At 35.1% G+C, this 22,632-nt stretch overlaps 1 protein-coding gene across 1 annotated transcript; it reads right to left on the bottom strand.

Moving 5' to 3' along the window:
* Positions 1 to 4,125: 4,125 nt before the first annotated feature.
* On the bottom strand, positions 4,126 to 20,157 carry LOC5576475. Its single transcript, XM_001662618.2, has 3 exons — positions 19,890 to 20,157; positions 19,642 to 19,821; positions 4,126 to 5,336 (listed from the first exon to the last, which is right to left on the bottom strand). The coding sequence occupies exons 1-3, from the start codon at positions 20,069 to 20,071 to the stop codon at positions 4,439 to 4,441; spliced, it is 1,260 nt and encodes a 419-aa protein (XP_001662668.2). The 5' UTR covers positions 20,072 to 20,157; the 3' UTR covers positions 4,126 to 4,438.
* Between the last annotated feature and the right edge of the window lie 2,475 nt (positions 20,158 to 22,632).

The following is a 22,632-nucleotide window of genomic DNA, read 5'->3' on the forward strand; positions in this document are numbered from 1 at the left end:
TTATTATCATGTTTTGGGTTAAATTTCTGGAAAGAAATCCGTTTATGCAACTTCGGAGAACTTCTTCTTCTTATTTCTGGCATTACGTCCCAACTGGGACAAAGCCTGCTTCTCAGATTAGTTCTCATGAGCACTTCCACAGTTATTAACTGAGAACAAAAATTTATGATAACAACGTTAATTTGACAGCTGCTATGGATTGATCCGACTGATTTTCTACGTGTATGTGGAGCGAAACAAAATGTACTGATGAAATCAGAAAAAAAGCGTTTCATACGAGGAAACTCATCAATCAAACGATTTCATTCGCCGTGTTGTGTGGGTGTAACGTAGTTTGTATAAGTAAATTATGTTTAACATTAATTCTTATGTGACTTCTGGTTATCTGGGTGTAGCACATATTGAAAGATCCATAATAGTACGGCACACACTGGAGCAGATCGCTGTTTTCGACGGCCAAATACTCTGGATTTGCATCCTGGAAATATGGTGTCTTTGACAAAGTATTTTGGAGTAATAGTATAGTATACTACATTTTTATACCTTCGGATTTGATCTAGACAAGTTCAAACTGACGTGGATGGCACTATGTGCCACTTTATTAAAAAAAAAAAGGCAAAACATAGATTTTGACCATTTTATGCTACAAAAAATTGTCAAAAAATATTTAGTCATCAAACTTTTAAAGTTTAACAATAACAAAGCAAATTTACATCATTCAATAGCAATTTTCAGATTTAAGCCTGATTTGCCTGAACTGCTACGGCAAATGAAATGTAATATGTTGTTAACAAAATGTAAATTAAATCTTAAATTTGTTTTACCAAATTAGGATGATAGTGTTGTCTAATAACACAGAACACCTAGATATAAGAAATGAATGTAATGTTTGGAATGATACTAATGAAAAAAAAGAAAAAAAAGGAAGTATTGCCAAAACATACCAGAATTTTTTTTTTTGCAATATCTCTTCGTGATAGGCTGTTTTTCATCACGCCAATCTGTCATGAAACGGCCTACTTTTCTGCACTGAAGTGTGTAGTGCGGGAATAGTCATTACGCAACTGAAACGAGTGCTTATCTTGTCTAATAACACAGAACACCTAGATATAAGAAATGAATGTAATGTTTGGAATGATACTAATGAAAAAAAAAAAGAAAAAAAAGGAAGTATTGCCAAAACATACCAGAATTTTTTTTTTGCAATATCTCTTCGTGATAGGCTGTTTTTCATCACGCCAATCTGTCATGAAATGGCCTACTTTCCTGCACTGAAGTGTGCAGTGCGGGAATAGTCATTACGCAACTGAAACGAGTGCTGTAATGGTTCATTACGCAACGCTTTCTCATTACGCAACTGTTTTGAGTTACGTAATGAATCATAACACAACAATTTTTCAGAAATTGTAAAATAATGTTGAATGTATTCCGATATAATGCCTGATACCCTTATGTGGTCTTCTACGAAATTGCGAAAAATGTTGTACGTAAGGTACCATGGGGCAAGTGGGTAATGGATTTCGCATTGTTGGGATTCTTCAAATGCTAGAGACCTTAAATTAAAACAAATGAGGTCGTGTATATGTTTTAGCTTGACTCCCACTAAATATAAACAGTATACTGAAATTGATTATTATGTAAAATTGAAGAAACAAGTTTTTGGAAAACGTTTCTTTACTTTTCACTTGCCCCACTTGAAAAGTTTATCGTTTTGAACAATAATTCAAAAAACAAACAGTTACATTCACGATTTCTATTACCTTTAACATTTGTTACGGCGTCCCAATAAACAATAACATAAATAACATGTAAACAAAGAAAAATTTATTCTTGTTACTTGAATTTTCTTCTGTTCAGTTATGCTTGTTTAAATGAAATCAAACGGAATCCTTCAATAAAGTATTTAGAAGCTTTTTTATGTGGATACATCTATACCCCATTTTTATGTTTTGAACTTGCTTTATATAGACATTCTACAAAATTTCCGTGCGTTCTCTTATATTGGAAGTTTTCAATCAACGTCTTCCTTTTAATCGGCTGTCCGAAGTAAACTAGTAAGTAAGTAAAATAATTATCGTAATATTTGACAACCTTTTTTTAGAGAAGTTCCATTATTTGGCCATGATAATAGCATTTAACGCTTTGAGTATAGTGTTTCTTGAATTATCAGCACATTCTGCTGTTCTATGATAATTGCGAACCTTGTATACTTATAGAGAGACCTACCTATAGAGAGGCTACCTAAAGAGAAAACACAAATTCAATCTCTAATGAGAAACTTCTCACTTGCCCCACGTGATTAGAAAATTGACAGTGTTTCAATTTAGTTATTTTTAGGTATATGTCGAAATAATTCTAAAACTTTTTTTAATTGCTGTTTAAAACTGTCAGAGGGGACAATTTAAAAGCGGTTCAGAAAATTATTTCCAACAACTTTTTTCCACTGAAAATATTAAAATAAGATTACACGCCGCCGGAGTTACGGAGTGATAGTCACGGAGAACAAAATATTGTGTTGATAATAATTTTTACGATCAATTTAACTATATTTTAAGGTTAATTTGGAGATAACTAAAAATATAGTTGAATTGACAGTATATTGTTAAACATAAATATACCATATAGTTGTTGACAACTATATTTTTGATTGAATTTACAAACGTCAAACGTCCAAATTTAACTATATTTTAGTTGACTCAAAGTGAATTTTATTGAATTTACAATATTTTGCAATGTTTACTCAGAATTTTGTTCTGCTTTATCAACATATCTGAAAAGATTCGGTGCTGCTTTATCGATCTAAACAAAACATTGCAAAAATGAAAACAATGGGCGAGTCGACAAACTTTATATGTGGTCTCCTGCGTGAGAGGTGGTCATCTTAGCACCTACACTATTCCTTGCAAGCTAGAAGTAAGTAGATTTGTGAGCATGACTTGAAGTCTAGGGATGTGAATGTTTCCGAATAGTGATAATTATCAAAATTATAATTGTTATAAGTACAAGTGGATAGCTCAATCAAAGAAGTGTGTGTATTTGATTTGACGTTAATTTAGTGTTGGCGTAAGTTAATTTTATTTCGAAACAACTATTTGTGCGTAAGTAAAAGTAATTGACAGGATTGTAATCTTAACATACAGAAATTCTTCTGCGTCAATGTCAATTGACAGGTTAACAATATTTCGCTCTATTATACAATAATGGCTGCAAAATCTCAGAAATCTCTTACCCACCGTAATGTTCTCAATGGCCTCAAAGGTTTACGCATGAGTTTAAAATGTTAATTCACATATTCAGTAAAATATACCGATTATTTTCACTTACCCCATTTACCCACTTGCCCCGCGGTACCTTAACTCGTGGAACTCGATTTTTACAGCACTCGTCGTAAATTTATGACTCGTGCTGTAAAAATTATCATTCTGCAACTTGTTCCGTAAACTACTATTACATCATATTTATCTTGGTATACTTTTAAAAGCGGAACACTTGAATTTTGTTAACTGAATTATATAATAATTTTGCTGTATATTAAGTATCTATCAAAATATGTAGATACAACTAATAATTTCAAGCATGGCTAATAAAATTTATTTTACATTGTACAGTTTGTCATTAGATTTTCTCTGTAATGTTGTAAATAAAAATATGGTTGATGAACTCGCGGAAAAACATGCTTTTCAAAAAAAAAAAAACATTACTCATAATCTTTCAAGCAGATTTAAACTCTTATTGTCGACGTTGAATGAAGGCAAACATTCTGCAGTACAAGTCATTTGCATTTAAACGGTAGTTTTTGCAGTTTTTCTATGGATTCCTTGATGTTTTTCTTATGTGGCCCATATTGCCCCGATTACCCCTAAATAAGATACACCCGATCAAGATGACTTGCAGTATTTTGAACATAATGCTAATACATGTTAAGAGAGGTGTTATTGATTCTTTTGTTAATTTAACATTTTGATAACTTGCTATTTCATTTTACCCCAACCCTTTCAACTTGCCCGGTGAACCGTATCAATACTTGAAGCGGACGAATGATAGATAAAAAGCATGTTTCTCACTGTATCAAAAATCAACGTAACGCAACCAATATCAGAAAAAATATAAAAAAAAAACACGGAATGGTTGAATCAGATCTTTTTTATTTCGAAACCTAACGTTTAAAGATGAAACATCTTGGAATTCAAAGATAGCCGTAAGCGCCTTTCGTACTATTGAATGCACACATCTGTTGAAACAGTATTCTAACACACTCAAATGATTCTCAGCTTTCTGTTATGGCATACTTAAGACTAAGATAAAATTGCACTGTTGTATGCTTCTTCCTTTGTCAGATTTGTGCTTTAATGTTATGATAAAACATTTGAGTTGGATTCCAAGTTGTTTAACCTTAAATTTTGCCATTAAATGAAAATTCACAGAACTTTCCTCTGCATTAGACATCCAGCAGATGCTTTTCGTGAAAATGTTTCAGCAATGGCTTTACAATTGCCTGATATTGTTTTCCATTGTACTGTATCTTCCTTGCTTGTTCCGCTTGCTTCTCATCGATCATATTTTCGAAGTTGACTTCCATTGTGTCCGTCTTTTCCATCATCGTAATCGGTAAAATGGACACCACCGACACCAAGGAAAAGAACTCCATTCGTCGAATTTCATGTTGAACGTCGGCCATAGTTGGAATCCATGGATAGTTGATCGACTTCAGCGTTTCGCTTAACGACTTGTAGTAGATATCAATCAGATCATTCACGCGGTCACGTGTTTCCAAGTTGGGGCAGTTGGACAGAGCATAGTTAATATCAACTCCCGGACTTGAATAGTAACTTAGTTGGTAGTCGACAAAGACAACGTCTTCCAATTTTTGCGACTTTGGCTCGTACTTGAACAGCATATTGTTGCACCACAGATCTCCATGATTCAGCACCTTAAAGCCATCTTCGAACTTCTGGGTTAAGCATGCCTCTAGCTTTTTAACGTAAACGGGTTGAAGCTCTTTCATTTTGGCCAATATAACAGGATCAAAATCGTGCCAATTTTCCTCGATGATAGAAATAAGAGTTCCCAGGCCTTTCTCGAACACGACATTGATACATTCGGTTCGCAAATCTTCATTCGGGTTGAACATGTTAAAGTTGAAATATTTGTTCATCAGATCCTTGTTTTCCCGCGAAAACGCCATTGAGGCAGCGTGGAGTTTCCCTATTTTCGTCATAATGGCCGCGCAATGGTCAAAGTCGAGCCCCGCTTGCCGATTGGCCATTGTGTAGCCCAGAGATTTGAGGTCGTGAAAGATCAACATGCGATTGGGTGCGGCCGTTGCGTCGAAACATCTGCAATGGAAATAGGATATTATGAAACAGAATACAGAAAATGGGTTTTCTTAACCTAGTGGTAACGTTTGTAAATATAAAGCAAATCCATACCAGAGGTTCTGGTTACGATTCCCGCACGGGTAGAAATCAGGTATTACGTAGATTTATTTGGTACGGATTTGTGACACAAATTTAACAATGTAACAATATATATTAAGGTACCGCGGGGTAAGTGGGTAAATGGGGTAAGTGAAAATAATTGGTATATTTCAATGAATATGTGAATTAACGTATTAAACTCATGCGTAAACCTTTGAGGCCATTGAGAACATTACGATAAGTAAACGAGATTCTGAGATTTTTCAACCATTATTGCATAATAAAGCGAAATATTGTTATTCTGTCAACTATCACTCCGTAACAAGTTGGCGGCGTGCAATCTTTTTTTAATATTTTCAGTATAAAAAAGTTGCGGAAAATAATTTTTGCAATTTCTCATCGTAATAGGCTGTTTTTCATCACGTCAATCTGTCATGAAACGGCCTACTTTCCTGCACTGAAGTATGCAGTGCGGGAATAGTCATTACCTAACTGATACCAGTGCTGTAATGATTCATTACGCAACGCTTTTTCATTACGCAACTGTTTTGAGTTGCGTAATGAGTCATAACACAACACTTTTTCAGAAATTGTGAAACAATGGTGAATGCATTCCGATAAAATTTCTGATACCCTCAAGTGGTCTTCTACGAAATTGCAAAAAATGTTGTACGTAACTCGTTGCAGAACTCGATTTTTACAGCACTTGTCGTTATTATCCTACTCGGCAAGCCTCGTAGGATAAATTTACGACTCGTGCTGTAAAAATCATCATTCTGCAACTTGTTCCGTAAACTACTATTTCTGTACCACTTCTAAGTTGTCCCCTCTGACAGTTTTAAACTGCAAGAAAAAAAGTTTTAGAATTAATTCGACATAGACCTAAAACTAACTAAATTGAAACACTGTCAATTTTATAATCACGTGGGGCAAGTGAAAAGTTTCTCATTAGAGATTGAGTTTGTGTTTTCTCTTTAGGTAGCTATAAGTATACAAGATTCGTAATTATCATAGAACAACAGAACGTGCTGATAATACAAGAAACACTATACTCAAAGCGTTAAATGCTATTATCATGGCCAAATCATGGAACTTCTCTAAAATTAAGGTTGCCAAATTTAACGATATTAATATGTTTACTTCGGACAGCCGATTAAAAGGAAGACGTTGATTGAAAAGTTCCAATATAAGAGAACACACGGAAATCTTGTGGAATGTCTGTGTAAAGCTAGTTCAAAACATAAAAATGGGATATAGGTGTATCCACATAAAAAAGTTTCTAAGTACTTTATTGCAGGATTCCGTTTGATTTCTCTCGAAGAGTTATCCGAAGTCATATCTGCTTTTCTTAAAAATAAATAATGAACGGTGGAAATTCAAAAATGCAATTGCTGTCCCATGATGTAAGAACTAACATTGGAAATGTTACAGTTATAATGGTGTCGAATCGTTTCAACAAACATAACTGAACAGAAGAAAATTCAAGTGAAAAGAATAAAATTTTCTTTGTTTACATGTTTCTTATGTTATTGTTCATTGGGATGCCTTAACAAATGTTAAAGGTAATAGAAATCGTGAATGTAACTATTAGTTTTTGAATTTATTGGTCAAAACGATAAACTTTTCACTTGCCCCACCTGTGGGGCAAGTGAAAAGTAAGGAGACATTTTTCGAAAACTTTCTCTGTACTTTTTTCTTTAATTTTACATAAAAATCAATTTCAGTATACTGCTTATGTTTGGTGCGAGTCAAGCTAAAAAATATACACGACCTCATTTGTTTTAATTTGAGGTCTCTAGAATTTGAAGAATCCCAACTATGCGAAATCCATTACCCACTTGCCCCACGGTACCTTATGTGATTTTGGTAAAAAAAGTTACTGAACCCCAGGTAACATGTTTGGGTTGAAGGATATTTTTTTCATTACACTCAAAATTGGTTTACATGTGAAACCACAAAGTAACCTTATTGGTTAAAATTCGACCCTGTGGCATGTAGTTTTTTCTCTACATGAATTTGATTTTAGAAACCAAGCGACCATGCTTGAACAAAAATAGAAAAGTTTGATTACACTTCATTTATATTTTAATTGAAAAAACAACGGAAAACTTCACTTTTTTAAACTATTTTTTTTAGACACGTCCACCGTCTTCAGCCATTTTGCTGCATAGACTGTAACTTAACACTAAACAACGGACAAGCATGCTCCATTGGCACAGCCGAGAAACATTCCAGAAGAAGAGTTTCAGTGGCTGCAGCTGGAGTCGAACCCACACCCCATGACCATTTACCCATAAAGCAAAATTTTATAGCGATAAATGGTGGTTTTCTCAACTGAAATATGACTGCAAACCCCATTTTATAAACTATTTGCTAATAAATAAAAACAAAGAACTATAACATTCAGTTTTTTCTCCATATATGTTATTTTAGAAGTCTAGTGAACATTTTTAGGCTAAATTCTAAATTTTTGATTGCATTAAAAAATTATTTTACTTTAAAAACTACGAAAAGCTCGATTTTCGACCCATTTATATGATTCTGGCCTACTTTGTATGAAAATCCGCAAATTGGCACAGAATTCTTGTAGGTTGAAATTTAGTGATTTTCCCCTAGTTTTCATTAAAACTATTAAACAGAAATTGTTAGTGTTATCCAAAATTTATATTTTTCTGCTCAAACATATTAACTAGACATCTTTGATGAAATTTATGTAAAACAAATAAATGTAACCGCTCCAAATTTGGATTTACTAGCAAATAATTAAAAAAATGAGTGTTTTTTTATTTGCTTAGCAAAAGAAATTTTGAGTGTAATGATTACACTGTAATCTGATATTTCCATTTTACCCCAAACAAGTTCTTTGAGCTTCAAAAAACAAATTAATGCCGAAAAAATATATGTCGTCGCTTCAAATTTAAATTTATAGGTAACAAGTTAAAAAACCAGGGTTTCTTTTGATATTTTTAGCAAAATAAAAGCGTAATCTTCTTGTTCTTCTTCTTCTTCTTGGCATGCTGTCCAAATTGGGCCTACTACGAAGTCGGGGTTCTCTTCTTATTCTTCTTGGCATCACGTCCTTACTGGGACAAAGCCTGCTTATCACAAGGGAAGGTCACGATGGTGTTACACGGGGTTTTAAACCGGACTATTTTTGTTAGATTCTAGAATGTCGAAATATGAAAAAAAACCAAAGCTTTTCGGGTGATGGACCAGTGGTGTAGCCAGGAAGGGCTCTAAAAGGGGCAATTTTGTACATATATAATATTATTAAGCTAATTGGAAATTTGACAAACATATTTTTTTAGTATTTATTGTGATAGTAGAGAAAAGGATTGACATTAATGTATATTTAAAATGTATTTTTTCCATGCCATAGGCGCAATCGGGATGGGTTTCTTGTTGGTATACTATTCCATGTTAGTTACGCCAATGGCATAAAAATACATTATAAACATACATTAATGTCAATACTATAAATAAATGCTACAATACTATAAATAAGTACTGAGAAAAAACTTTTTGACAAATTTTAAATTGACTCAGTAATATTATATTCGTACAAAATCGACCCTTTCAGAGCCCCTCCTGGGTACACCACTGGTCCATCACCCGAAAGGCTTTGGGGTTTTTCATATTTCGACATGTAGAATCTAACAAAAATAGTCCAGTTGAAAACCCCGTGTAACACCATCGTGACCTTCCCTTGTCAGCTTAGTGTTCTTCCCAGTCAACATTTTGGTTGGTATAACTTTTGTTATACATCATTCTATATGAATTAATTCAATCGTATAGAATGCACGAAAAGGCCTACCAAAGTGGAGGCTATATGCGTACTTGACACGACTTTTTCAGATCTTCTGCGATCAGATATACGATGCCACAAAATTTGGATGAAAATAAAAAAAAAGTTTCCACCAAGCCTCGAACGCGGAACCTTCGGATTAGTAATCGGGCACCTTACCACTGTACAACCAAGGGTTACATTAAAGTTGAGTGATTATTAGCTAATATTAATTCATGTTTCATCTTCAGCGACACTTGCTTTGTTGTTATTTGAGGCCCATCGTCAGCAGATACCAAGTTTGGGTGACAAGTTTTGCTAAGTTATTGCGATTTCATATGATGCTTTCTGAATTGATATATGATATGTCAGTTTATACAACTTAACGCGATTCTGTGTTGCACTATTTACGACATGTCTTACTGTCAACAAAGATTGTCGTTTATGAATCGTATTGGGGATTTATATACAACTCGTGTTGACATTGATAACGCTTAATCTGGCATGTTGTGCGATTCTGATTTCGGACGTACGTATATGTGATTTTGGATGCACATTCTTATACGATACGTGGTTCACTGGGTTATGAGCACTTCCACAGTTATTAACTGATAGCTTTCTTTGCCAATTTTCGCATTCGTATATCGTGTGGCAAGTACGATGATACATTATGCCTCTATGGAAGTCAATGAAATTTCCATTACGATAATATCCTGGACCGACCGGGAATCTAACCCAGATACCTTCAGCATGGCTTTGCTTTATAGCCGCGGACTCTAACCACTCGGCTAACGAAGGCCCCATCGCTTTGAATTTATTATTTGAATTGGTTATCAAGATAAAAAAAAAGGGTTTCATTTGATATTTTTAGCAAAAAAATGCGTAATCAAAATTTCTCATTCTACTCACATATAATTAAATTTATTACTTAAAACTAAAACTTGCTTTGAAACTTGATTTATGGGCAAACAATTATAAAACATAAGTTTTTACGTTGTTTTTCAGTAAAAGAAGTTTTGAGTGTAATCCTAAATTAATATTTCTTACCAAAAATGCTCGTTGAATTTCTACAAGTGTTACATATTAATTTACAAGTAAAGAGGTTGAAAATATAGGGTTTCTCGTGGGTTTTTGCTAAAAAAGGTTTGAGTCTGATCCACAATTTCTATGTCTGCTCAAATACTTATACCGAAAATGCTAGATATCATCGCTATGAATTTTTAGTACATGAAAATAGGTTAAAAACCTTAAGTGTTTCGTAGTACCTTAAGTAAAACAATGTTTGAGTGAATCATTAAATTCAGAGGCGCGTCCACGTTCGAAATCATGGGTAGGACAAACGTTGGCTTATATTTTGGGCACAGAGAAGCTATGAAAAAATGTATTCCTATCCGCAAACGTTGGGACAAGCGGTTGTGAGCGAGCTTGCTTTGTTGTTTGTTTTTCGTCTGTTTTGATGACAATTTGATCCAATGCCCTGGACTGAAAATTTAAGGTTCTATATTTGAGGGGCTCAAACGCAAAGTGGTATAAGTGACATTTTGGTTGGTTTTAAGTTGAGATGAGACAATTTTACTGTTTCCATGCGTTCTAACGATGTTCTCAGTTGATTTTACCGTGCAACAGAAAAAAAATTCATAAATTTTAGAATACTAGCCTGTTTTTTTTTGTTTTCTGACTCCCATACAATGTGTATGGAATGTTCTTTTTTGTTTCTAGCAGATATTTCATTAAGATCTGGGACTTGTTTTAAAAATTCCTCGTGACATTACTACAAGTATTTTATAGAAATTTAATCAATTTTTTTTCAGGTATTTTCCCAAATATTCAGTCATTACTCCGGAAATTTCTAAAGGAATTCATTTAGTAATTATTTTCTCAAGGATTTTCTCCACAAATTTTCCTAGGGGATTTCTCTAATAATTTTGATTAGGTTACATCAATAATGCAATCTTAATTTTCCCAAGTAGAACCACAGAAGTGGAATTTCTTCAAAGATTGTTTAATATTTTATCTGAATTCATCCAAAAAATCTTTTGAGACATTTTTCAAGTAATTCTAAACTCCTTAAAAATTTTATCCAGCGATCATCCATCGATTTCCCTGCGACATTCTCTCGGAAATTATAGGGATTTTCTATAATATTGTGTTTCAGGATTTACATAAGATTTCAACTTGGGAATTTTTCTAAAGATATCTTCAGCAATTGCTCCAGAGATTCCTTCTGATATTTCTACAAAAAATCCTCCAGTAATTCTTTGAGATTTTCTCAACTAAGCCTTGAAAGTATTTTTTTTTCAGACATTCTTCCAGGAATGTCTCAGAGGAAATGCCAGGGCAGTTTTTCTGAAAAATAAATCCGTGAGTATTTATAAATCCTAGAGTAACCTCTAATAAAACTTGTGTGAGTTTTCAAGTCACCATTAATCAACAAGGGTCGCAGAAAAAAAAACTCCTGGACTCATAGGGATGTTTTAAGAGTTATTCTAGATAATTTGATAAGACAATCTAACAAAAATAAATCGCATCTCGGTATAGTATTCCACAGGATTTCTAAAAGAAATCAAAAGCATTGGACAGAATCTCTATAGAAATTTGCGTTGGAATAATCGGAGGAATTTTGAAAATTGCATGGGATTTTTTTTTCAATATTTTTTTGGTACAAGTGCAGTAGTAATACTTGTATGAAATGTTGAAAAATTTCTAGAAAAAAAAAATCCATCAAGGAATTTTGGAATGAATTCTTGAAAGAATTAACTTGAACAAGCGGAGGTGTTCTCACAGGATTAAAAAATACTTAAGCTATTTTTTCAAACACGCTGGAATAAATTTATGTTAATATTAACATTTGTATTTTTCCTCGGAAGAAATTGTATAGAAATGTTTGGAAAATCTCCTAGAGTAACTACTGAAAATTTTGATTGAAGGTTTAGTAAATATCTGGAGGAAAGTCTAGGATAGTTTTGGAAACGAAAATCAACGTAATACCTGAGGAAATTACTGGAGGATTTCCTGTAAATTCTTCTCAGTATTCAATGAAAAATCACTTCGCTTGAAGAATTTCTGGGAGAATTAGTTGAGAAATCTTTAGAAGAATTTCTGAAGAGATCCCTGTAAGAGACCCTGAAAGTATTCTAAAGAAAATCATCTGAGACGAAATTTTCAAACACCCATGGTGTCTGATGTTTTTTTTAGAGGCTGTACAATTTCAATTCAGGATTTAATACAAGCAGAAAGAGAAAAAAACAGTTACTTTAGAGACCATTTTGGTTGCAATAGATACTTTAGAGACCTTCCATTAAAATGTACGTTTTAGAAACTTACATTAGAATAAGGAACAACCCAAGTAACCACAAGGTTTAAGGTTTTACCGTATTTTAACTTAAATTCAACGAGTGCAATGCATCATTGCTTTTATTCTGCAATATGCGTGCAATAATGCTTTAATTCCATTTTATGAATGCAATGTAGCATTGCTTTATTGTAGCAACGAAATGTGCATTAATGGGTGATATATGGTCACCGCTCAATGCTTCATTGCATCATCTTACTCAATGCCTCATCGCAAGAAAAATAGCAAGACTTCAATGCAGTATTTATAGTCGATCCTTCATTCTCTTAGGCAAATGGACTGTAGACATACCTCAATATCCCTTATGAAAATTCGCCACAAGAAATCTGGTTGAAATTCGTAGATTTGTCTTATGAGAAACCAGAATTTGAAAACAAAAAAAAAGTTGCATCAACCTGGAATTGAACCAAAAACCTTACGATTAATAAGCCCGTGCGCACACCACACGCCTACCGCTGACTCAATATATCTAGATGCTAAAACAATACATAAAGCGTGAAGATGAGCAATCGTTTTAGCCCCACACAATGAAAACAAAACAAAATCTCAACAGCAAAAGACCGACAGCCGCGGTAAATTTGGAAGTGCAACAGTCGTGTTCACCAACTTATTGCACGGGTAGAAATCAGAATCCAAAAACAAGACTATGACTCATGATATCATGATTCTAGTGTGTTTTCATCTTATGAAAATACACCATGATTTGGCCTCATGATATCACGAGTCAGATTGCCGTAACGCAACACACGCGTTAGGTTTTTGTAGCTGATTGCTCGGAATCATGATTCAAATGCCAAAAATGCTGAGTCGTGCATCCGTTTATGATCGACAAAATAAAAAAAAAGTTAAACGTAGCATACATTAAGTTTCGAGCCAAGAACCTTCGGAATGGAAGCCACGTACTCTACCACTCAATTGCTTCGTTATCTTGAATTAAGAGTGATCGATACGAATGAGATGAAGCAAAGTGCGCCGCTTAGTGTTTTCTCACCGGATGTTACGCTTATGAGGAACCATGAATGACTCCAGTAGGCGAATTCCGGCGCGTTTTTTCTTCGAAGAAAATAAAAATTTCTTGCTGGTGTGTAATGGAAGAAAATTTCTTCTCTTCGAAGAAATTGTTCGCCGGAATTCACCTACAGGAACCATGATTTGTGATCGTGATATTATGACCTAACCAATTTATAAATTTCATGATTTGTAAATCATGGTGTGAGGATCAGATATTTATCCGTGTGCGCACTTCACTCCAAAATGAACTATCACGAAATTTGTAGAGTGCAAAAAAAGTGTGATAAGAGTGCACGCTTGCAACGGATCATCTCAACGTTTTTGGTGTATTCGTTCCTTGAACCACAAGGAATACGTGCACTAAAATAATTATCATGATTCGACGTATCCCTGCTATCACACTTTGAGGGAGCTTACACACTTGTGATGGTCCAACTTGGAGTGAAATCGACCGGCAACAAAAGGGCACTGCTAGTGCAGGGGGCTGCATCCATGGTCCGGAGAATAAGCGCGGCGAGTCATCGAAAACATTTCACTGAATTTGGTTTCGAATTTCTCATAAAAAAAAAATCTACAGACAAATAAGTTCGTAAGCAACACTGACCTGACATCCAACGAACAAAAAAAAAAATACAATAATATTTTTGTGTTTCTATTTTTGATTTTAAAATAATGGTGCATTGAATACACTTTGGCTAAAGCTTTTATACGGTACAGACAGTAACTATACTTTAGCAATTGCCAACATGAAGCTAAGAAATGTAGCCGTATTTACACTTTACCAGCGCCCTTTTCCACTTTAATACTGCATTAATGAGACATGTAATGCATTATGACTTTATATGCCATATTTTATAGTAGCATATAAAGTTGCATCAATCAACTATATACAGCTGTACGGTTACTTGCGAAGCCTCTAAAATGAAACCTACAACCAGTCCTGTCTTAAGAATCATTCATAGGATCAACTTTTGTTATCATTTCTTATGAAAAATGATTCATCGCGCAGAAATTCCACCAAACGTTTTTCTGAAATTTTTTCAACAATTTTGCAAAAAAATCTTTCAAGAAATTATTTTTCAAGTATTCTGCTGATTTTTTTTTGTTTGTTTGTTGAATCGTAGGTAGGATAATCCTAATACTGTCCTAACCAGGTGTTTTTGGGCGTAGTACATGTCCTACCTGTCCTACCCACTTCCCGCGCCACTGATTCAATTCTGTTTCCTCTCAAAAATGTTGAGTGGACTGATGCAATTAAATAGTTGTCAATGAAACTACATGTTATCGCTTCTAATTTTGTGTTATAGGTAAACAGTTTTAAATAAATCGTATCTATTTTTTTTAGTGAAATACATTTTGAGTGAGACCAAAAACTCTATTTCTGCTAACAAAATTTTCACTGTACAATAAATTTCATGTCGAAAAAACGCTATCGCTTTGAATTTCGTTTTATTGTTGAACATATTTTTCAAAATTCTAGAAAGTGTTTATTGCTAAATGACTTTGAGTAGACCGCATTTATTTCGAGACAATTTAAATAAACGTTGATTTTGAATGATTGTCGGTTACTGATGATTGCTGAATACTTATTGAAAATCGCTTCGAAAACAACAGAGATATGTATTGTTGGACTTTCGACCTTTTCAGGGGGTTGGATGTACAGTAGACTGATGCAAATTTTGAAGTTTTTGCTCCCCTATGCTTAAACGGTGTCAATTATGATGAAAATCATTCTCCGAAAATTTGAAGTGATTTGGAATAAATTTGGTTGTGCACAGGCCATTTGAAGTTTCTATGGAAATTACTATGGAAAAGACTTGTGTTCTCTAACCGCTCGTAATGATAATTTATGGAAAAGTGAACAAACTCTACTCATGTGAAATCTTCCCAGCTACAACTTTGCCCAAGACCACATTTTGATGGGACTTAAGGATAATTTGTTATTAAGGACTGTTCATTTTATAAAGTGGACACCTTGTGCATGCTGTATCTTTTTTATTTATCAATGAAATTTCAATCGGTTTTCTGCACATCGTTCGACTAGTATTGTACAATGTTGTGATAAAAAAAAATCTCCAAAATAATTAAAATTCACACAAATATGGGACAACGATTATAACGGTCGATTTTGGAGGTTATCAAAAACAATGATTGTTAGAAATTGGCTTAAAAATTCGATAATTTATATTTTTTATTTTCAAAAAAGGCTTGTTCTTCAAAAGCATCATCAATCAGAAGCCTGATGGAAAAAATCAAGTAATTTTTGGAGCAACAATTTTACAGATATAATAAAATCATTTTTCCCCTATATATTTTAGAGCAAAATATTTTAAATTTCAAGGGAATTGATATGAGTAGAATTTTTTGGCTAAAAGTATGTCCTGACGGAAGTGCTAATGCAGTGTTAATATGAAAAATAACTTACGCCTTCATAGAGTTAGTTATTTAGTCCCCACGCCACATTTAAGGCGCAATATAAACACAATTGCTTTATTCTCAGAAGACCTTTCAAAGTTTATTGAAAATCATCAAAATTGGCAACACTGCTGTAATCAAATCGATTTTATTTTCCTCATATTATTTTCATAATATGTCATTATAAGATTACAAATTGAAATATTCGGAGAAAACCGTTTGCAATTTGCTGTATATCGATAAATATGAGTACATGATTTTAAAAGTATGAGACTTTTTAGTAAAACTACCATAAACAGTAAAATTTATACTTAAAACTGTGGTTTAAACTCACGATTTAGTTCTCGTTACAAATACAAATATATATTTTTTAGCAATCCAAACTAGTTTTGAACACGCTTTTTACTTTTCTCTTTTGCTGGGAGTGAAAGGATGGTGTATCAGCAAATTTCACCATAAATGGGTAAATCACTAAAATTACTAATATCAGAGAATGGTGGCATTCAATTGATTTTTTCAAAGCTTTACCTTTAGTAGAATAGTGAAGGATACAAACATACTATTTGTTCATAAAAAAAGGATTTTTGTTTTGCGAAAAATAATGTTAAACTTTGACGAACTGCTTTTCTTAGTAGTTTTTGGAAAAACTATTTAGCTCTTCAACCAAAAGCATTTTCTGAGATCTTATATGTTCCTAGTATTGTAGAATAATAGTTCAACGATGCACAGAAAACCGATTACGATTTTATCAATAAATAAAAAAGATATAGCATAAACAAAGTGTCCACTTTATAAAATGAACAATCCTTATTGATAACAAAGTGTAAATCATGCTGAGATGATCATTCAATTACTTTAAGGGGACACGGGAGACCGTGTTATTTTCCCTATCTTTCGTCTCACTCTAACAATTATCATCAAAACTTTGTGGAAGCAAATCTCGAGTTTTAGTGAATCGATGAAGCTGAAAATGTATCGGGTTGTGCACCACATATATAGAATCATAGTGATATATTTTTCGCATCGATATATAGAGAGGTTCTTGAGATTTGCTTCTTGAAATGGATAGGGTGATTATGATGACGTCCCGTGCGGCCTTAAGAGCAACACTGCTGTTTTGCTGTAGAACATAGTAGCCTGGATTACTTTGATCTATTCTACCCGCCAGGAGCACCACTGTTGCCTGCCGAGCAGTTGGTTAAGCATGCAAAATGCAAACCTAGTTTATGATTAGGAATAGCAATTTATTCTTAAGTCCTATCAAAATGTGGTCTTCAGCAATGTTGTAGCTGAAAGCATTTCACATGAGCAGAGATTGTTCACTTTTCCATAATGTCGAAGAAATAGAGGCGTGAACACAAAAAGTTGGCGTTTTCCATAGTAATCTCCATATTAACTTCAAATGGCTTCTGCACAGTCAAATTTCTTCCGAATCGTTTCAAACTTTGGGATGATGCTATTTACTATAATATAAATTGTTTAAGCATAGGAGAGCCAACATTTCAAAATTTGCATCACTCTAATATGCAGTCTTTTTTTATTTTCGACTTTTTGCGGTCAGCTATTTTTACTTTTTAGGGGAAAGGTATTCAATATCGGCAGATAGAGATATGTTTGCCAAATTAAGTGTAATTGTGGTAATATTGTGCTAAAAGATTATGTAGCCGGCGGGACTTGAACCCACAATTTCCATTCTGTACACGGACGCATTACCAATTATACTACAGCTACGCTACGGTAAACTGAAGTATTTGGCTAATGACCTTTGTAGCATCCCCAAGCCCCACAATCTTACTAGTCCAATATACCACACTTATCCCTCACCATATCTCTATCTGCCGGCATTGAATACAGTCGGTGTGAGAAAACGCAACACTATTGTACCTACATCCCCATATGATCGCAGTCGAAAATAAAAAAAGAGAAGAGTAAACCCCTTTGAAACGGATGTATCATAGCCGTCGTTGGTCAGTGTGTACGGCAGCAGCCACGCACCTATTCCTCAGCCGAATCGACAACCCGTGCGATCATATGGGGATGTAGGTACAATAGTTAAATGCCGGCAGATAGAGATATGGTGAGGGATAAGTGTGGTATATTGGACTAGTAAGATTGTGGGGCTTGGGGATGCTACAAAGGTCATTAGCCAAATACTTCAGTTTACCGTAGCGTAGCTGTAGTATAATTGGTAATGCGTCCGTGTACAGAATGGAAATTGTGGGTTCAAGTCCCGCCGGCTACATAATCTTTTAGCACAATATTACCACAATTACACTTAATTTGGCAAACATATCTCTATCTGCCGATATTGAATACCTTTCCCCTAAAAAGTAAAAATAGCTGACCGCAAAAAGTCGAAAATAAAAAAAGAGAAGAGTAAACCCCTTTGATACGGATGTATCATAGCCGTCGTTGGTCAGTATGTACGGCAGCAGCCACGCACCTATTCCTCAGCCGAATCGACAACCCGTGCGATCATATGGGGATGTAGGTACAATAGTGTTGCGTTTTCTCACACCGACTGTATTCAATGCCGGCAGATAGAGATATGGTGAGGGATAAGTGTGGTATATTGGACTAGTAAGATTGTGGGGCTTGGGGATGCTACAAAGGTCATTAGCCAAATACTTCAGTTTACCGTAGCGTAGCTGTAGTATAATTGGTAATGCGTCCGTGTACAGAATGGAAATTGTGGGTTCAAGTCCCGCCGGCTACATAATCTTTTAGCACAATATTACCACAATTACACTTAATTTGGCAAACATATCTCTATCTGCCGATATTGAATACCTTTCCTCTAATATGCAGGTGTAACGTACATTTCAGTATTGTTTTTTCAAAAGGGGTCCTCACTTTTCTTAATCGTTGCTCTCTTTGCGTTATTGCAGAAAACTGATTCTCTTTTCGTAACATATTTTCGTGCTGTAAGATTAAACATCACTACATCTTGCTTCAATAACCAGAATTATAACAGATAAAGAGATGAGCCAGCATCGGGCTGCAAATCTCTTAAATAAAGATATCTATCTATCAAACAGAGTTGCCTAATTTAGCGAAGCTATTAGCTAAAGAGAGCAAAGAGAGGGGCGATGAGGAGAAATCGCTCATGTCAGATAGGCCCTTATGCAGTAACAGAGTAGATTTGATCATGCTGTAGCGCCACCTGGTAAGTGAATTCCGAAATATAATCTCCACTGAGTGCAAGATATCAGGTCAATGAGCAAGTTCTCCAAACATAATGTTATTATGTTTTGTGTCGTTTTCAAGTTATTTGCGCAAATCATTGTCCTCAATTGAGGACGCTGGACGTTTGTCACATCTGTTCTCAAAATGGGACGCTGGGCGTCAACGGGTTAAGGCCTCCCTTTGTATGTGATTTGAATTTAAAAAAGCACGCTAACTTTTGGTTCTGAGTACTTTTGAAAAAAAAATCCTTACCGTAGTGTCCATTAAGTAAAATTATTGAACGATTATCAGAACTTCTTCTTTTATAACTTCTGTTTATAACAAACTTTTTCATTTTTGAAAAAAAAGGAAAACTCAAACCCTCTTCCAAAATTCCTTATGCAATCGAAGGTCGATCCCACTATAGTCATCTACCTGTGGGATCGATCTTCACCTATGTTTTTTAGACTTATAAGACTTCTCCAGAGATTACTTACTTGGCCGCGAAAAACTCATCACCAGCGATTTTCGACAATTTGGGTAATACTTCGGTGAACATCTGAGCCTCCTTGTGAAAGGCATTCAACTCGTCGATGACCGAGCCCCGGTTACCAGTATCTGGAAGACACTTGACCACGAAGGAAATGTGCTCAATCTTCTTCTCCGTTGGCGAAAGCCTGCAATAAAATGAGTTCAAATTGAGTGCGAACTGAACAATCAACCGCCTTCGATCATCAATTAATACCGAAATTTAACGGGTATTCGAAAGACATCGCTCATATAGTTATCGCCAGCCGATGTGGCCGGAGAAACGTCGAATTCTTCCACCACGATATCGTTACTATGAAACTCCTTGATGAGGGTGTTCCTAATGAGGTCCTCATTCAGGTACTCTGGAATCGAACACTTGACCGCGGCGGTGGACATGTTTCGGTTCTCTCGGTGGCAAAGGCTTCGGAAGAGGCTCGATGTTATCGGTAAGCTAGTCGGTCACTTACTGAATCGTACGCAACCAAGCATTCTGCTAGCAACACGCAGATGAGCAAATGATATTTAGAAAACGTGATTTTACACTTTTGTTATCTATATAGATATAGATGTGTCCAGTGCCCATCATTCTTACGGTTGCGAACATGACAATTCAAATACAATACTATCTGCTAAGCAGCAATGGCTTGATTAGAATATATTCCAATTGAGCTTTTGAAGTCGGACCTTACCGGTTCGTGCTGATTGAGAATGGCATTTTTATTGCCATTTGAAGTCCAGCAAAGCGCGAGTGGAAATATGCGAATATTGATATTCCATATGAGGGTAAGCGTGGATTGTACTAGCTCTGCGGTAACGTTTGCGGCTACAGAACTGAATTGATGGTTGGGCTCGAATCTTGATTTGAACAAGAATCGTCCGCAACTTTCGTCGACTTATACATTCTGGCTATATCAGTAGATGCAAGCTCTGTCGCAGTTGTGGTGTAATGCCGACGAAAAAGATGAGAGTAATCTCCGGCGGCACTTGTGTGTTATCTCTGACATGTTTGGGTACTATAATTTATTTTGGCATAGCTTGATTTACATGTCATCATCCCTGTAATAAAGCTAAATTCCGCGTTTTACACAGTGTTTAAATTTCGCACAAAGGTTGGCGGTGTAAATTTTCCAAATGAATTGCAAATTTGGAAGCATAGCATTCATAACGGCCAATATTTTGGGATGGTTGAACCATCATATTTCATTACATACTACATACTTTCACAGAAGTACTTAAGGACTTAGAAAAGCAGACTCTATGTTTAGTTCATGTATATAAAATGAGCAGCAAGAAATTGTAAGAAATTCATCATCATAATAAATATTCCAAGAAATAGCTTTTTTTTAATTACGAACAAGTTTGCTCAGCATATTATGTCGTTAATGATTTTTAACTAAACCATGTCCTGTAATTAGTCCTGTGTTTGCGCACAGGTCTTTTTTGGCAGGGCGAGAAATCTTTGTGTATTTGATGTATTGGGTGTTATAAACTTTTTAGATTGGTGGGCTTCAACAGTTTTATTTCAACTGTTTTTTACCATGGCTTTTTCCCAGTTCCTGAGTTCCAGTTTAGTTCTCATCATACAGAAAGGCTCTGGCCCTAAATGTTGAGATGATCCAACTCTTACCAGTTCAGCTGCTTTTTCATTCCCTTCTATTCCCTGATGCCCAGGCACCCAGTAAAGAACTATAGTAATATTTACTGACATTTTTTGCAGTAAGAGAGTACATTCCCAAACCATCTTTGAAGTACATGTGTGATTTCAAAGCAGCGAACGCTACTTGGCTATCAGGAAAAATGCATATATTGGAATGCTTTTTCTTTTTGAACAAATAGAAGCACGTTCTAGTATAGCTTGTATTTCAGCCTGGAAGACAGTTAGCCATCTACCCATTGAGACTGATAAACATATACCGGGACCTGTAACACCAGCTCCCACTTGTTCGTTTTGTTTGGAACCGTCAGTATAGAAGACTATTGAACCTGAGCGAATTTATGGTCCTCCCACATCCCAGACAGAGCGATCCGGCTTTACTACATTGTACCTACGATCAAAATTGAATGTCGTTTCCATCCAGTCATTGTTGACTGTAACTATTGGTTTAATTAGAACTTTTTTTCAAAATTTCCAAATGACCTTTTATGTCACCTTCATAAAAAACCGTAGTTCGTTTAAGCCGTAGTGCGGCTTTTCCGGCTTCTAGTTGAACGAATAGATACAGAGGGAGTTGATTGAGGATTGCATCTACCGGGTACCCCCGTTGGTTTGACCATATTTAATCTGAACACTTTTTAATTTGTACCCCGCTAATTTGCACATCGTTCAGATTAAAAATGGTTCAAACGTCATCTAGCCCATGGAACGGAGTAAAGTGAAATGGAACGCAGTGGAACGGAGCGCAGAATCAAAACAAAACAGCGAAAAAGGTAACCAGAAATACAATTCTAGGGTGACTAGATGTTCAAATTAAAAATGAACCCCGATGGTTTGCATGAGGTACCGTTCAAATTAACGGGGGTGCACTGTATTGCTTTTGTAGGTGTGCTGCGCAAAGCGCCTGTTATGGATTACTAATGAAGCATACGTAATTCTGCAAACCCAATTGTTTTTCCATAATTTTGAGCATTATAGATAACAAACTTATTGGTCTGAATGATTTGGGAGAAGAAATAAAAATCACTCGTATCTGTTGCTATGGTTTGGGTATGTAACCAAGTGTAATACTTGCTTTAAACATATTACAAAGATATGGGGTAAGGATACCATTACTTTTTGCAAGAATGTTGCAAACATTCCATCTACATTAAATGAATTGATTACCCAATCAACCTTAGTTACAGTAGAAATTTTTTCAGCTATATTTTTCGCGTCATAACAAGAAGTCGAGAAGTTTTTACTGTGTTCACCATGACTATCCAGCTCGGTTGTTTCATTACCGATAATGTTTTTTAAAATA

Source organism: Aedes aegypti, chromosome 1 (genome assembly GCF_002204515.2).
Source record: "Aedes aegypti strain LVP_AGWG chromosome 1, AaegL5.0 Primary Assembly, whole genome shotgun sequence".
In the NCBI taxonomy this organism is placed as follows: Eukaryota; Metazoa; Arthropoda; class Insecta; order Diptera; family Culicidae; genus Aedes; species Aedes aegypti.

Excerpts from the sequence above, each read along its gene's own strand:
- LOC5576475 (XM_001662618.2), bottom strand. The coding sequence starts at position 20,071 with ATGTCCACCGCCGCGGTCAAGTGTTCGATTCCAGAGTACCTGAATGAG. Across the intron at positions 19,822-19,889 it reads CGAATACCCGTTAAATTTCG|GCTTTCGCCAACGGAGAAGA; the intron begins GTATTAATTGAT and ends ATTTTATTGCAG. Across the intron at positions 5,337-19,641 it reads GATGAGTTTTTCGCGGCCAA|ATGTTTCGACGCAACGGCCG; the intron begins GTAAGTAATCTC and ends TTTCCATTGCAG.